Source organism: Mercenaria mercenaria, chromosome 14 (assembly GCF_021730395.1).
Source record: "Mercenaria mercenaria strain notata chromosome 14, MADL_Memer_1, whole genome shotgun sequence".
In the NCBI taxonomy this organism is placed as follows: Eukaryota; Metazoa; Mollusca; class Bivalvia; order Venerida; family Veneridae; genus Mercenaria; species Mercenaria mercenaria.
This window is the reverse complement of record NC_069374.1, coordinates 27,191,157-27,208,806: the sequence shown is the minus strand read 5'-3', so window position 1 is coordinate 27,208,806 and position 17,650 is coordinate 27,191,157. Positions and strand designations below refer to the sequence as shown.

General features: G+C 35.4%; 2 protein-coding genes across 5 annotated transcripts in view; one reads left to right on the top strand and one right to left on the bottom strand.

The window, feature by feature from the left end:
* Positions 1–838: 838 nt before the first annotated feature.
* LOC123527107 (integrin-linked kinase-associated serine/threonine phosphatase 2C-like) lies at positions 839–15,803 on the bottom strand. Of its 2 annotated transcripts, none has more exons than XM_053523115.1 (11): positions 15,704–15,803; positions 12,997–13,053; positions 11,532–11,795; positions 10,822–10,939; positions 8,358–8,464; positions 6,322–6,415; positions 5,492–5,579; positions 4,471–4,592; positions 3,595–3,714; positions 2,588–2,669; positions 839–2,197 (listed from the first exon to the last, which is right to left on the bottom strand). In XM_053523115.1, exons 2-11 carry the CDS (start codon positions 13,025–13,027, stop codon positions 2,048–2,050), a joined length of 1,176 nt encoding a protein of 391 aa, XP_053379090.1. In that variant the 5' UTR covers positions 13,028–13,053; positions 15,704–15,803; the 3' UTR covers positions 839–2,047. The 2 variants fall into 2 exon arrangements, with proteins under 2 accessions (XP_053379090.1, XP_053379091.1); XM_053523116.1 differs by having other exon boundaries at positions 15,746–15,802.
* LOC123527106 (DIS3-like exonuclease 2) overlaps positions 15,802–17,650 on the top strand; it is a 51,478-nt gene continuing 49,629 nt past the window's right edge. For 2 of the 3 annotated variants that reach the window (XM_053523114.1, XM_053523112.1), the window contains exon 1: positions 15,802–15,887. The gene's annotated coding sequence lies outside the window, so the exon portion shown is untranslated. Of the gene's footprint in view, positions 15,963–17,650 lie in introns of all 3 variants that reach the window. The other variant, XM_053523113.1, reaches the window with a different exon arrangement.

Genomic DNA, 17,650 nt, shown 5'->3' with positions numbered 1-17,650 from the left:
TTACAAACTAAAGTTCACTGCTAAACACGTTTGTTTCTTTTAGCTTTAGCAGTTTTTCAGGAGTTTTTTTCAGTTATATAATAATGGTCATTAAACAAAAACAGTGATCCTGGAATGTGTACCTGAACTATCTGGTTCTCTGCAAGTAAATGTCAACTTTTCCACAAGAATCAGAGGTAAAGAAAATGATTTCAGACATATCTTTTATCAAATCATCACAGAGAACGCAACACTTGCCCTGGGACCAAAATCATTGTCCCGTGATTAATAGATCTGCGCTCTCCCTTTTGAGCTAAGTAGGCAGGCTATCTCTGCACATTAAGAGAAAAGTATGTATAGTTAAAACCTTAAGGAATTCAATAGATTATTATAACAGGATTTCTTATATAAATCACCAGTCCGTAGTTTTTTTATATTACCATTCTATATTTAATACAGATTTGCTGGGTTAAAGACAAATTTGAGAAACAAAAGCCGTCAAATTTATTTCTAACTTCGTGTAATAAAACACTTATGTGATGGCTTGCTGGTCAACAGCCAATTCCTGAAGTCTGAATATAGGGATAACACATGTTTTTTTGTGTGTATAAATGTCTGCAGAAGCCCAGGGGAATGTTGGTGACCAAGTCCGAAGGTCGAGGTCTACACCATATCCCAAAGGCTTCTGCAGACATTAATTATCGTAGCATTAAAACACGAAGACTAAATGTATTGTTTTCATAGGCAATGATTTAACAATTCTGGTGCAATTTTAATTACCATTCGGTTATTCTTGGAGACGGTCAACATGTTTTAAATATCCATAACCAGGGCACACAAATCAACAACACTACCATAATCATGTATAATAATTCATGGTTTTTAAGCCATTCTTTTTATTTATTGTTATTACAAGCATGACATTAACCATATTTTTGCATATCCCTTAAAAATTTAGCAAACAGTAACACAATTTCAGAATAATTTTACATAGGAGTTATTCTGAGTACAAAACGGTTGACCTCCTTCCAAGATTTATATATGAATTTTATTGTATCTGTCAGATATTAAATAAAAGCATACCTACATACTTGCCAAAATCATTAATACATGTATGATTCCTAAAAATAAACAACTGCCCAAATTACATGTGATTCAATACATTCATGGTTATCGACAAACTTTTTCCAAACACCCGATTCCAACCAACGTATGTGTTTTTGTGGTATAAGAATAAATATTCAACATTGACACAGCATTTCAAAAATAAAAAATCCCAAATATGCAATGTTTCTTCCATTAGTACAATATTGCCCAGATCCAGTGAAAAAAGTAGTTTGTATGCAAGAATATTAAATATTTCAGGCCTCATGTAAAAATTATGTCTGCAAGTACACCAATACCTTTAAGTATGAATTTGACTTCCAACACAGAGCAATATCTAACAGACCTTTATTTACTATATTAAACTAGTTTGTAATTAAAGGATGGAGTAATTCAGCTGCTTAGTTTGCAAAACTGTCAATATTACAACTGTACGCCCGATGAAATGACTATTATTTCCTCCTGAGTTATATCACAATAATTATGCAACTTCAACAAAATATTAGAAAAACATTCATTACTTTCATATGTTTTAAAGTGTATCAAAAAAAGTTCTTACAGTGAAGCTAACACATTTATATTTAAATAGCTTTCCTACTTGTTGCAATAAATTCCACATTGTTTTTCATCAATAAATCCTGCCTAGAACTCATAAAATCACTTAAATTTTACAATTACTAACAAATAACATTGAAAAAACTAACATAAATCTGGAGATAATCCCCTTTAACAAATACTGTAGATCATTAATATTTGTGGGAAACTAATTTTTATGAATTTCACGGTTGGGTGAATCCACAAAATTAAACCTTGAGGGAACAAGAAAAAAATCACATTCATTTTATGTTCAAAGTTGATTTCCATAAACTCATATCCAATAAATTTTATGGGCACGAAATTAAATGATTTCACAGCAAGTTGAAACCACTTTTCTATTTTCCCAAAATTAATGTGTTCGATAGTATCATCTACACTTCCTTATGGCCAATAATAGCACCGTAACATTGTCTCCACTGAACCTTAGTACCGCCTCATTGGCTAATTTATTACAAGCAGTTTCATATTTATTGTTTTTTCCTGATTTATTTTCCTCTGTATCTTTGGGACAGTCTTCCTGAAAAACAAAATAGTTAATGATTATTAACATATTTTTCAAAAACAGAATAAACTTAAGGAAATCTTGCAAAGTATTTTTGCATTTATTGGATTTTAAGTCATATCAACATCGTTGTAGGGCATATAGATATTTTCCAGCTTTAACATTGGAGGAAGATCCAAATTTAGCAGGCTAAAGGTGAAATGATTTCACATTAACCTATAAACAGAACTGCTTCAGTCAACACAGGACATACAGTCCTGGTAAGAAACCAAACATGTGGATGATTGCTCTGATTCAAAAGCTCTAAGAATAATATACCCAAATAATCAGCCTGGGCTAGCAAACTTAAAAAACCTTAAATAATAAATTATAAAGGTTATTTATTTGTCAATATCTTACACTTACCTCTAAAATATTGTTTGTAAACTTGATACTATCCACTGGTTCAAAACATTTCCACAGACCATCACAGGCTATTATCACATACCTGCTCAAATAAAACAGTCATGCACAGTACAATATACTGACTCAACGCACCAACGAAAATGGTTTCTTTACAAGAAGCATATATTTTAGGACGAAATAAACTTGCCTATTTGACTCACTTTCCTCACTTTTGTACATACAATTATTTCTATGTTATAAACAATTTTGCAAGTTCAGTATTAAACTGTGCCACATGAATCAGAGTACAGGGTAAGAGGATTTATGACATCAGACATTGCCTTCTGTCAAATTGCCATGTCAAGCCTCACCCAGAAATCACACTTGCTAACTTTCAAAGTTCCAAGTTAAACACTCTATTATGGTGACCATGTGGGCTAACAAATGAATTAGATGACAAGGTTATCAATTTTCAAACAATTCTCAAGTTATTATTAAGTTATTAAGGAACTGAAGTGTAAAACCATGAAGATTGAAAACTGTCTGAAACACTTCACCTGCCGCCGTCTTGAAACGCTTTACCTGCCACTGGCTGAAGCACTTTACCTGTCACTGTTTGAAACACTTTACCTGTTGCTGTCTGAAACACTTTACCTGCCACTGTCTGAAATACTTTACCTGCCACTGGCTGAAATACTTTACCTGCCACTGTCTGAAACACTTTACCTGCCACTGTCTGAAACACTTTACCTGCCATGTCTGAAGCATTTTACCTGTCACTGTCTGAAACACTTTACCTGCCACTGTCTGAAAGACTTTACCTGCTACTGTCTGTGAGACAGCTGACGAATAATGTAAATTTAAACACTTTACCTGCCCATGTTTGTGAGACAGTTTTAGAATCACGTAAATTCAAACACTTTACCTGTCAATGTCCGGAGACAATTTCAGACCCATGTTAATTCCAACGCTTTACATATCATTGTCTATCGGACAGTTAAAGAGTAACGTAAATTTTAAAGTATTACCTGTCATTGTCTGTGAGAGCACATTTTTTCACATCTGGAGTACATGTTACCCCCAATTTCTTATATTGTCCATCTCCTATTGACCTTGACACTTCTAGCACTCCCATCACTCGACCATCTCTACAAACATATACATTCTTATGAATCATAAAGGAATAAATTAGAAATGTGTATAAAAAACACAAGTCTGCTCTGGGTGTTTTAATATTTTTAACACAATTATTTATAATACAAAACCAATACCTTAAAGTAAGAATTAACAAGAGGTCTAAATGAGCCTAAGTTGCTCAATTGGAGAGTTAGCCAAAAAAATTTTGCCTTGCTCAAAATTTATTTGATGAAAACCCTTGTACTTTTAGAACAGAAATTTCAATGGGTTCTCATGTAAGTAGCAAATAATTTGGCCCAAAGTATTTAGCCTGAAAAACCTTGGCAAGTGCTATAGTCAACACTACATGACTGTAAGATGCCTACTATTTAAGCCCTGCACTTTTGGAGAAAAATGTTCTTAAAAGTATTTCTTATGAACATGTCGAACATTGACTGTTGAGGCTCTACTAGAAAGCCCATTGCATGGGTCAAATTTGTAAAAACTTGACAAGCTTCATGCAATGATGTTTCACAGTACATTTAAAGAAAATCAGAGAAATGAATTGCAAGAAATAAGGTCAATATGAACAATAGAAGAATGACAAACCCAGGACATAGCATGATAGCTACCCATAACTTATAAAAGCATAAACTGATAATATCAATCTTATACCTCTATCAGAAATGTCCGTAAAACATCAAAACAAGTAAAAACAGATAAAAGTATTTTATAAGAATAAAGATTTTAGTGTCTCCCTTCAACGATAGAGGAAATGACAGACTTACTTAACATGTCCACCTTGTTTTTGTATTCTCATCCTCTCGTCATATAAAGAGGGATTGTGAGGCACACTGAGGGGCACTGGCACACACGTCTTTGTATCCTCTTTGTAACGACATAACACAGCCTAAAATTTCAAATAAACATTTTCCTCTCTTCATGTACTACCGAGGGGCACATGGACACACTTTGTAACAACATAACACAGCCTAAAACAACAATTTCATCTCATGTAAAAGGTAGGATTGCGGTGAATACTGAGGTGGAATGGCACACATCTTTGTATACTCGAAATAATAGTCAGCCTAAAATTACAAATTAACATTTTCACTTGAGTAAAAGGAAGGAACTGTTTGGTAACCATGGTAACACAGAGAGGCAGAGGCTGGCACAGAAATGCCTTCTTTTATATTTCTCACTGAAACCACATTTAAATTAGCCACACCATGAGAAAACCAACATAGTGCATTTGCGACCAGCATGGATCCAGACCAGCCTATGCATCTGCGCAGTCTGGTCAGGATCCATGCTGTTCGCTGACGGTTTCTCTAATTGCAATAGGTTTTGAAAGCGAACAGCATGGGTCCTGACAAGACTGCACAGATGTGCAGGCCAGTCTGGATCCATGCTGGACGCAAAGCCATTATATTGGTTTTCTCATTGTGTGGCTCATTTAATTTAATCAAGATAAGCAGAATCGTTTAAAATACAAACAACACAGCTGATGCAACTTTGATCTTAGATGCAAGAAATATTTTCCTACACAGAAAACCTTCAGGTTTATCCAAACAGACATGAACTTTCTGGTAAATGTAATGCTAAAAAATCTCTTCCTTTTTTCTTATTGATTTCTCTACAGTATGTCCAGTATTGTAAACCATTAGTCAGCCACTTAACCCGCAGACAGAAATTCAAATCCCGTTGATGTCAAAGAGAACATGACATAATCCATGGGAAAATGTTGTTGTTATATTTCAATGAGAAGCTTTAAAAGATAAAACTAAAAAATATCTCGATCAATGGTACCTGGCTGTCTCCAATATTAGCAATGTACATGCTCTCATTGATTAGGAGAACCAGGATGGCTGTGGTACCATCCTTCCATACAGGCTTCCTGTAATATACCATAGAAAGTCAGTTATACTTGCAAGTAAAATTAGTCAAAATATATTTTATGAATCATTTTTTATAAAAAATAGAATGTATATAAAAATATTTCAACAGAATAATTCACAATGACAAGTTCATATTTAATTTAGAGACATTCAAAACTTTGAATGTCATTCTAAAATATCATAAAAGCAGCTATGCATCAGATGCAATTTCTTTGTGTATTTAAACGCATTCATTGTACTATTTTGGTCATAGAAATTGAGAACATTTTATGGTTACAGATTTATAATACCATCTGATGTAATACTAAGTAAAATAATGACAGAATGTAACAGTGACAACCCCTAAACACCTGTCTAGAGCCAACAGAGGGCTCAAACCTTATTTTATTTGTTTTTTTTTTTTGGTTTGATGCCATTTTTCAACAGCATATCAGTTATATAGCGGCGGGCATTTAACCTAACCAGTGATCCTGGATTCTGTACCAGTATAAACCTGTTCTTCGCAAGTAACTGACAACTTCCCCACATGAATCAGCGGTGGAGGACGAATGATGTCAGACACAATGTCTTTTATCAAATCGTCACGGAACTCACAACCGTAGATCTGCGCTCTCCCTATTGAGCTAAGCCGGAGGGTTGTCAAACCTTAGACCTGTTAAAAAGGCAGATGCCTTAACTACTAGACCAGGCTGTACAGTGTTTTATATCAATGAACAGACTTTGACTATCAACAAAACTTACGATTTGGTGGCCAACTTCAGAAAATCATCATCAGTCTTTTTAAATGCATCAATAAATGCTTTCCTGATATCTTTCTCTACTACAGTGATATCACCTGAAATATCAAATAGTAAATTTATATAAACATCATACAAAATTAATAAGATTTTAACTACCATATAGTGCTTTGAAAAAGTTATAGTCAATCATTTATCATTTGAGAGGCTATAATCTGTGATATATAATGGTGATGTACATGGTACTGTATGTGTACAGTAAATCCTTAAAAGTAACAGTAAAGGTCTGCTCAACAAGAGCTGTCGGAGGACAGTAATGCTCAACTATTCAACAGAAATATGAACAAGAGCACCGCCTTGCGGGTGCTGACGCTCATCTGATTTTTTTTGTATAATAGAAATATTGTCCTACCCATGATTTTCTAAGTCTAAAAAGGGCCATCACTCTTGCAAAAAGCAGGATAGAGTTATGTTTCTTGATGTACAGTGTCCACTTATGATGGTGAAAAACTGTTGCAAGTTTTAAAGCAACAGCTTTGATAGTTTATGAGAAAAGTTGACTTAAACATAATATTCAACCAAGAAAATGATTTTTCTAAGTCCAAAAAGGGCAATAATTATTGCAAAAAGCAGGATGGAGTTATGTTGCTTGCTGTACAGGGTCAGCTTATGATGGTGAACAAGAGTTGCAAGTTTTAAAGCAATAGCTTCGATAGTTTAAGAGAAAAAGTTGACCTAAACATAAAACTTAACCAAGAAATCTGATATTTTCTAAGTACAAAAGGGGCCATAAATCTTGCAAAAAGCAGGATGGAGTTATGTTTCTTGTTGTACAGGGTCAGCTTATGATGGTGAACAAGTGTTGCAAGTTTTAAAGGAATAGCTTTGATAGTTTAGGATAAAAGCTGACCTAAACATAAAACTTAACCAAGAAAACTGATTTTCTAAGTCCAAAAGGGGCAATAATTCTTGCAAAAAGCAAGATGGAGTTATGTTTCTTGATGTACAGGGTCTGCTTATGATGGTGAACAAGTATTCCAAGTTTCAAAGCAATAGCTTTGATAGTTTAGGAGAAAAGTTGACCTAAACATAAAACTTAACCAAGAAATCTGATATTTTCTAAGTACAAAAGGGGCCATAAATCTTGCAAAAAGCAAGATGGAGTTATGTTTCTTGCTATACAGGGTCAGCTTATGATGGTGAACAAGTATTCCAAGTTTCAAAGCAATAGCTTTGATAGTTTAGGAGAAAAGCTGACCTAAACATAAAACTTAACCAGGCAACGCCGACGCAGACGCCGACGCCGACAACCGCTCAAGTGATGACAATAACTCATCATTTTTTTTCAAAAAATCAGATGAGCTAAAAAGTCAAAAAAGGGGTATAATTTCGTAATGTTGCAAAATAGGGTTTAAGAACCTGTGCAATGCAAGTCAGATCATCACAGTGAAAAAGTGGTAGAAGTTCCAATCCATTCCCACAAGAGTGGTTACTGAGATACCAGTTTACATATCAGGGCACCGAAAGACTGGTGACTGCAATAGCTCTACCTATTCTTCCAAGACTCAAGTTAAAAATGTTTGATTTTAATCCAGTTGCTTGTTTAACTTAATGGTAACTCTACATGTTTCAAACTTCAAACATTGGTTATACTATCAGAATTGAACCGCTTACTGTGCAGTTTATCCCAGTGAATAAGAGTGTGAAGTTTCAATCCATTCCCACAAGTGGTTACTGAGATACCAGCTTACATACAAAAACTTAACCAAACCGGGACATTGACGCCAATGCAGATGCTGATGCATGTGTGAGTCCAATAGTTCTACCTAGTACCTATACTTTGAAATGTCAAGCTAAAAATCTCTAAACTCCATTTGAATGGTAGGTTTTTTCTTTGGAAGATAAAATTGGAAAAGAGAGATAGGCATTTGGCTATTTACAGCCACCTTTAACTGGAATATTATGGCTGTTTCAATAATGTCACTGTGTATGCTACAGAACAAAGATATCACGAATTTATCTTATTGTTTGAGAGATTACCCTTAGGAAATTTATCTCGGAGATTTTTATGCAAATTCTCTGATGCAAACCTCGAGGCTCTTACTCCTCCATGCCCGTCAAACACACCATAGAGAGACACTCGGTAGCTGTAATCAGAATGGTATCATTGTCATACAACATCACAGACTACATGAGAAACATGGGCTGTCTAATAACAATGCACACAACTATTTCAAAACCCTTCCATATAATAATTTTTTCTTTGTACGGTTTAATGTCACACTGACACAATTATAGGTCATTCCAGCTTTTGACCATATTGTGGAGGAAGATTCCAGCTGCCCTTCAGTGTATAAATTCACCATGAGCAGGCACCTGGGTAGAACCACCAACCTTCCGTTCCATAAGCCAGCTGGATGGCTTCCTTAAATGAAGAATTTAACGCCCCAAGCAAGGCTCAAACCCACATCAGTTAGTCGCAAGTGATTTGAAGTCAGCTAAGTTAACCACATGATACTATCTTACATACAAAACTTTACTGTATGTAAAACAAGTGACATAATCTTGTATAAACTGTATAAGAAGCTGGTTCAAAATGGTCTATTCATGTCTGTAAGTCTGTACTTACATAGAGGGTTGTAGATAGGTATGTGTGATGTAAAGTCTGTACTTACATAGAGGGATGTATATCAGGTATGTTTGATGTAAAGTCCATACTTACACAGAAGGATGTAGATTAGGTATGTGTGATGTAAAGTCTGTACTTACACAGAAGGATGTAGATTAGGTAGGTGTGATGTAAAGTCTGTACTTAATAGAGGGATGTAGATCAGGTATGTGTGATGTAAAGTCTGTACTTAATAGAGGGATGTAGATCAGGTATGTGTGATGTAAAGTCTGTACTTACACAGAGGGATGTAGATCAAGTATGTGTGATGCAAAGTCTGTACTTACACAGAAGGATGTAGATTAGGTAGGTGTGATGTAAAGTCTGTACATACACAGAAGGATGTAGATTATTGTTTTGTTGGATTTAACGTCGCACCGACACATAATAGGTCATATGGCGACTTTCCAGCTTTAATGGTGGAGGAAGACCCCAGGTGCCCCTCCGTGCATTATTTCAACACGAGCGGGCACCTGGATAGAACCACCGACCTTCCGTAAGCCAGCTGGATGGCTTCCTCACATGAAGAATTCAACGCCCCGAGTGAGGCTCGAACCCACATCGATGAGGGGCAAGTGATTTGAAGTCAGCGACCTTAACCACTCAGCCACGGAGGCCCCGGATGTAGATTAGGTAGGTGTGATGTAAAGTCTGTACTTACACAGAAGGATGTAGATTAGGTATGTGTGATGTAAAGTCTGTACTTACACAGAAGGATGTAGATTAGGTAGGTGTGATGTAAAGTCTGTACTTACATAGAGAGATGTAGATTAGGTATGTGTGATGTAAAGTCTGTACTTACATAGAGAGATGTAGATTAGGTATGTGTGATGTAAAGTCTGTACTTACACAGAGAGATGTAGATTAGGTAGGTGTGATGTAAAGTCTGTACATACACAGAAGGATGTAGATTAGGTAGGTGTGATGTAAAGTCTGTACTTACACAGAAGGATGTAGATTAGGTAGGTGTGATGTAAAGTCTGTACTTACACAGAAGGATGTAGATTAGGTATGTGTGATGTAAAGTCTGTACTTACATAGAGGGATGTAGATCAGGTATATGTGATGTAAAGTATGTTTTTACATAGAGGGGTGTAGATCAGGTATGTGTGATGTAAAGTCTGTACTTACATAGAGGGATGTAGATCAGGTATGTGTGATTTAAAGTCTGTTTTTACATAGAGGGGTGTAGATTAGGTATGTGTGATGTAAAGTCTGTACTTACATAGAGGGATGTAGATCAGGTATGTGTGATGTAAAGTCTGTTTTTACATACAGGGGTGTAGATCAGGTATGTGTGGTGTAAAGTCTGTACTTACATAGAGGGATGTAGATTAGGTATGTGTGATGTAAAGTCTGTTTTTACATAGAGGGGTGTAGATCAGGTATGTGTGGTGTAAAGTCTGTACTTACATAGAGGGGTGTAGATCAGGTATGTGTGGTGTAAAGTCTGTACTTACATAGAGGGGTGTAGATCAGGTATGTGTGGTGTAAAGTCTGTTTTTACATAGAGGGGTGTAGATCAGGTATGTGTGGTGTAAAGTCTGTACTTACATAGAGGGGTGTAGATTAGGTATGTGTGATGTAAAGTCTGTTTTTACATAGAGGGATGTAGATCAGGTATGTGTGATGTAAAGTCTGTTTTTACATAGAGGGGTGTAGATCAGGTATGTGTGGTGTAAAGTCTGTACTTACATAGAGGGGTGTAGATCAGGTATGTGTGGTGTAAAGTCCATACTTACATAGAGGGATGTAGATCAGGTATGTGTGATGTAAAGTCTGTACTTACATAGAGGCATGTAGATTAGGTATGTGTGATGTAAAGTCTGTACTTACATAGAGGGATGTAGATTAGGTATGTGTGATGTAAAGTCTGCAATGATGGTATGTGCATCTTGCATGTCCTCTCGTTCTCCCTGTCTCTCCACAATGTAACTGTCTATCTCATAAATAACTGTAAGTAATCAATGAAATATGTATGTATACAGAAAGTCTATGCATCTTCATTCTCAAAATCACAGACTATTAAGTATTATTTGCTGAACACCTTTATGTTATTAGATATTAATTAAATTTTCATCAATAAACTATTTCTTGGGGATCATCATGATGGTTGTTTTTGTTGGATTTAACATCACACTGACAGAATTAAAGGTCACACAGCATCTTTCCTGCTTTTGTTGGTGGAAGATACCCGAGGTGCCCCTCTTGGTATTATTGCAGGCACTGTTGAGCATTGGGTAGAACCACCTTCCTTCTTTAAACCAGCTGGATGTTTTTTTTTCACATGACAGAATTCTACACTGCAAACAAGGTTTCAAACTCACAGCTGTAAGGGGCAAGTGATTTGAAGCCAGTGACCGTAATCACTCCTGCATGAGGGCAGGGGGAAAATGTCCCTACCTTTGTCAAATGTTCTAAGTATATTCTGAAGTTTTGAAAATTCAGGGTTTAGTAAAAATCAACATGGTAGAAAAAATTTTGATCCAAATGTGAAGCACTACCTTAACACAGGTTTAGCTGTAGATAATTTCATAATTACTTACCTGACTTCTGTTTCTTCTGTACATTGCCATTGCTACTTTGCTCATTCAGCTTTCGTTTTCCAGTATCAAAAGTTATGTGCGACTGTGCTGCTTTGGTACCTGATGGTGTTTCTTTAGGAATAGACTGTGTTGCACTGATTACAGACTGTGTTGGTATGCCATCATATAGTGACAGGGATGTGTTGTTGGCCGACCATGCTGCAGCAGATTTAGCCTGTGTTGGGAGCTCATCGTATAAACTAGACTTTGCTGATTTGTTGTCACCTGAAAACAGTACAATTTCATTTGAAACAACAGCTGCTTGTAAAACACATAATTAAACCCCTATGATGATTTGTTTGTCGATTGTTTTTTTTGGTTTATTGCTTTTTTTTCAACATTATTTCAGTTATGTAATGGTGGGCAGTTAACCAAACCAGTGTTCCTAGATTCTATACCAGTACAAACATGTTCTCCGTAAGTAACTGTGCACTTCCAAAAATGAATCAGAGGTGGAGGATGAATGATTTTAGACACAATGTCCTTTATCAAATGGTCACAGAGAATGTACATCTTGCCCAGGGATCGGACTCACGACCACCCCCCACCCCCCTCAGTAGATCTGCACTCTCCCTATTGAGCTAAGTTGGAGAGCACCCTCATGATGAGGTAACAGAACTACCAGGAGTACAACATAAATCAGAAAATACCTCTTTTGGATATACCCACAAAGAAACCCTTGGTTTAATGTAAGCCCTGATTACGTTTCATTATAGCATTGAAATATAGCCACTGTATAAATGTGTATACTTCGACAACGAATAACTTGGTCAATTATCAGTCAGGGGTGTAACTGATTTAAGTTATGTAACCTATTTCAGTTACTTTTTCAAGCATTTTATAACCTGTATTAGTTATAAAATATAGATAACCCAGGTAAGTTATTAAAAAAAAAAGCCTTTCTGCTGTTCTCACAAAGTGACCTTTAAAGTGTAATTAGTAGCAAACTGTGGTTAATCAAATTCTCTTTTAGTCTGATCATGACCTGATGAGCATAATGGGATGTTAAAGAGTTTTATAGCTTTAAAACCATTTGCGTAAGAATTTATCACTCAGCCTTGCGAAAAAATTTACTGCATAGCTGGAAAGATAAAAGGCCAAGGATTCAGGAAATGATTGCATTAGTCACATTCAAAATAAGGAATTGATACAGGAGGGCTTTGTTATATTTTACGATAACTGAAACAAGTTATGAAAGTAAACGCAATAACTTAAATGGGTTATAAAATGTGATAACTTAAAACAGTTACACCCCTGACTGATTATAACTGGATTAAATCGGTACTTCACAGGTATGCTGAGTAAACATCTATTATCAAGTACATGAAACTCCTATGCTGTTACGAAAAATGGATTCTATGGAAGACCATTAGTGACAGAATTTATTAAATCACCCTCAACAACCTTCAATCATTTATTCAATTACCTGGCTCTGGAAGGTCCCCAAAAATATCCATTACTGATGTGACTCAGTCCTCACAAACTACAAAACAAAATTAAGATTTGAAATGACTGACGAATAGGATCACCTTATGCTACTGAGAAAACTATGGTGGCCATTATCTTTTTCCCTGCAATATTAAGTATTACAGATATCATTTTAATGAAATTCATATAAAACTATACCACTCAGTAATTCATAAGTACATTTTAATTATAAAATACAAAAGATATAAAAATGGGGAACTGGTAAAGAAAGAGGAAAAACAAGAATAAATATTTAATAGGGAAAGACATGTTCAAAAAACATAACTCAAATAAAATAAAGCAGATACAAAATAATTAAAATGTTTGCATCAAGTCTTACTTATGTAATTTGATGAAATCTGCGATTACTTTTATTCTATTATGATACAGCTTTTGGAAGAAAATGGTCAAACTTGGGTTAAAGTTGTGACCATAATCATAAATGTTCCATTAACCTCTAAAAGAGTCTCAGTTTTGAAGACTGATCAAATAATTTTGGAGTTTTGTGATAAATTCTGTGTGATATATGAAAATGTATGAACTCTAAAAGGTCAGCAAGGCTCATGCTCTCAGTCAGTACTATCGACATTTGCATCTATTTTTGAATTTGGCAACAGAAACTGGTGATTACTTCATGTTCACAGCTGCATACCTAATATTTTGCCAAGTAAGAAAGTAGTCAGCAGTAGGCAATTTATTACCCTGTGAATTCCAAACACCAGGTCAACTATGCCAATGACAATGCCCAGAGTTCAAACGATATATAAGATGAAAATTAAGCCAAATACAGCCTGCAGCCTACTTTGTAAAGCATTTTCAATTACCATGTAACTACCACTAATATTCTTCAACTTTGTAGTATGTACACAACAATCCAGTAGTATCCTAATGAAAACTTCTTTAATCATCTATAATTGTTTTTAAGTTGCTCAATTAAATTAGCTATGAAAATATTTTTAAATCATGTCATACTATGACCCTACTATTGACGATATCCAATATTTTACATTTAATTAAGAGTTTTTCTTCTTTAATAACGTATAATCATGAAAATGTTACTTTAACACTCAACTGTCAACAAACTTCCCTTTATGTGCAGTTGTGCCAGTATTGTGTGTGCATGAGTGGGGCTTCAGCCACAGCCCAACCCACACAAAAATGTTAATTCAGTTGCATATATGTGTCCACTAAATGCCATCACAATCTACCAGCTTATAGCACTTTACAGCCTTATTTTCAATAATGTTTCTAGGCTGATGTCCATCTAATAAATATATTATTAGGAGGAATTTTCTCCCTGAAACCCTTTCCCAAACTCTGTTTTGGCCTCCTATGTCTCAAAGCCAGGGAGTTTTCAAGATATATTTAAATAAGTTTCAATATGTAGTAGGGTAGATTATAAAGGTGCACTTATACTTCCTTGCTAAAGAGCTAGCTTTTATAGCGATGTCTGCCTTAGGTGTGAGAGGTCCTGGGTTCGATTCCCAATCAGGGCTGAAATATTTTCAGTCTGTTACATTTGGCGCCCAACGTAAATAACTCACGAGTAGATATGAATGGACACCTTGGAACCTCCCACAGCGGTTCAAACTCCTGTGATTCGAGGACAAATTCTAAAATGGACATGGGAAGGCCCGGTGTATATAGTAGGGTAGATTATAAAGGTGCACTAGCTTATACTTCCTTGCTAAAGAGCTAGCTTTTATAGTGACTCAGTAGAGTGTCAGCCTTAGGTGTGAGAGGTCCCGGGTTTGATTCCCGATCAGGGCTGAAATAGTTTCAGTCTGTTATAAATAGAAAATGTGAACATTCAGATCTATGAAAACTGGTATCTGTGAACAATTTTAGATTCAAGTTTTGCATGAATATTTATTGAATCCCCAATTTGTTTTTGCACTTTTTTTGTGCATGCTATTTTGTGGGCAATTTCTGGCCAGGTTTTGATTTAAACATATTTTATTTTAAACATATGTGCATATTATATTTTACAATTTACAATATCAATATTATACATGTTGAAAAAGGATAAGATCCGAAAGCTAAGCTTATAAAGGCCTTCGCCAGGTTTTGCTTGGTATAGTCATGGTTTTCAGCTAGTTCGCAGCGTGTTCGCAGCAACTAGTTCGCGGGATGATCGCAGCAACTAGTTCGCGGGATGATTGCAGCAACTTGTTCGCAGGAAGCTCACAGCTACTTGTTCACGGGAAGTTTGCGGCAACTTGTTCGCGGCAAATTTAATTTGCATGTGAAAAGTGAACACCAAACGAACAATGCGCGACCATTATATCAATTGTTTCACAAGTGTTCGCGGCAATTTTCGCCTGATATTCGCGGTATGCAATGATATATATCCGTAATGGTCGTGCGAATAAAGAAACATATCGTCATGATACAAATGACCATCGTGCGGATAGCCTCAGTCTGAATACTTGTGTTGCGGATGTGTCTGAAATAAGTCAGATTTGCTCTAAAGGACTAGCTGCAGATTCCATACTCTATTTACATGATTTCGACCAACAGAATCCTCATCTCTGCATGTTTTATGTCAATAGTTAAAAATTAGATCGCGAAATTGCATGATAATACATTTATATTCAACAACGAATAGACGGCATTCACAAATTGTCAAGTCAAATACATTTAAGAAATAATTATCAAATACTGACTGTTTTGTAAGACTCTTAGTGCAAGAAAAACAGGAAAAATACCAGTTTAACACAAAATAACTCAAATTTACGTTCCGGAATGAGTAGTCTCCCTTGAAGAGCTCTTCATAGTGGAGAACTTTTAATCAGTTCCGAGCGTTGCGACAGATTGAAAGTTGCACAATTTGTTACAATCAAAACATTTGTATGTAACTTTTGATTACATCTAAACTTCACGGCATTTTCTTACTTCTGTTTTCACGAGGACAGTTATAATTTGGTTTGTATAAGTTAGAAAAATTAAATGTCTACGGGTTTTTCTTGCTCCACAACTTTGCACAGGCACAGATATTTGGATGTCAGGTCCCCTCCCCTCTCCGCCCCTGCCGAATTTCAGCCAATGTTTTAGCCTTTTAGAACACACTGAGCATATGTCTTGATCATTAAATATTAGTTTTGAATTACTCTGTCCTGTTCAATAGTCCTTCATCCTTGCATAATTCACGTACACACCTAACTCGTGTAACTAGTCGAAATAATTTGACGGTCAGATTGTTTTATATTTGTGACGTGCAATCTTTCTGTCAAAACTTCGAAGGACCAAAATAATGGAGGATAAATCACAGTATATATACACAGTCGTGTCAAGTTATTGGTTTTATTGCTTTCGCATATTGCTGTGTAGTCAAAATAATTCAACGTTCAGATTGTTATATATTTGTGACGGGCAATCTAAACATCAAAACTTTGAAGGACCAAAATAATGGAGGATAAATCACAGTACACAGTCCTGTAAAGTTATTGGTTTTATGCTTGGGGATGGTATACTTTGCAGACAAGTACTGCAGACACTGTACACAGGATTCGCGTGTAAAACATTTATTAATTCATACATTATCTTCGAATTTTCAGAATCGCTGAAGAATACATATAGCTATATGGCTAGAGCATTTATAGTAAGATAATATAATTAAAATAAGCAAAATCACCTAGAAACGGTCGAATTTTGATCAAATCATCCGCAAAATTTCATACAGCGCGATCGTAAATATATTTTCTATACAACACGTAAAGTAATTAATATCGATATAATCATTAAATTTAGACCCTAGACTAGAAAGTGCAAAAAACAGATCGGAAAAACATTAAAAAATGACAAAATGACAGCAATTTAAAAATATAGAATAAAACAGTATCGTTAAAGCACATTGAATGTTTAGCGCATATAGAGTAAGCATATTTATCGATATGACACAATTATGCAGTAGGCGTGGCATGTAATCTATAAATAACCTGTGTACTGACAATTATCGGACGTATATAAATGATCTTTTTAAATACATGTGTGTTTTTAAAGTTTTAAAGTTTTTAAAGTTTTAATATTAATTAAATAAAGCTTAAGAGTATAGATGTAGTTCATGGTCAGTGGCAGTTTTTCTCAGGCGTTTCAGGAGTGTAAGCAAGGTAATCGCGGCTCTTACCCTGGATGACAAAATTTAATAAATTTAAATATATATTTCATAATCTATCTATTATTTTGGAAATTTAGACACAATTTAGGGGGGTATAACTTTTAAAAAACATTACAATAACAATAAATACTCCAGCCAAGACCCAGACATGTTCCAAAATTAACACCCGGGCCTTGAATTAAGGCCCCTTTTTAATTATATCATATGAATCTAATTCTTTGGAATCGATCCAGGCGCTGACCTGTATCTGGCAACGGGTCTCAAAATTCAAATCTCGCTGGGCCTACGATTGATTAGTTAGACTGGAAACAGTCATAACTACGCAGCGCAGCGTAAACAAATAAAAATGAATAAAAACAAAAAACAAAGCAGACACTATACACAAAGAAGGATTTTGCAGACAACATAGGTAAAGAAGGATATTGGATTTTGCAGACACTATATATATATGTAAAGAACAAAAGGTGTGAATGTATAAAGGGATGGTTGAGTGAAC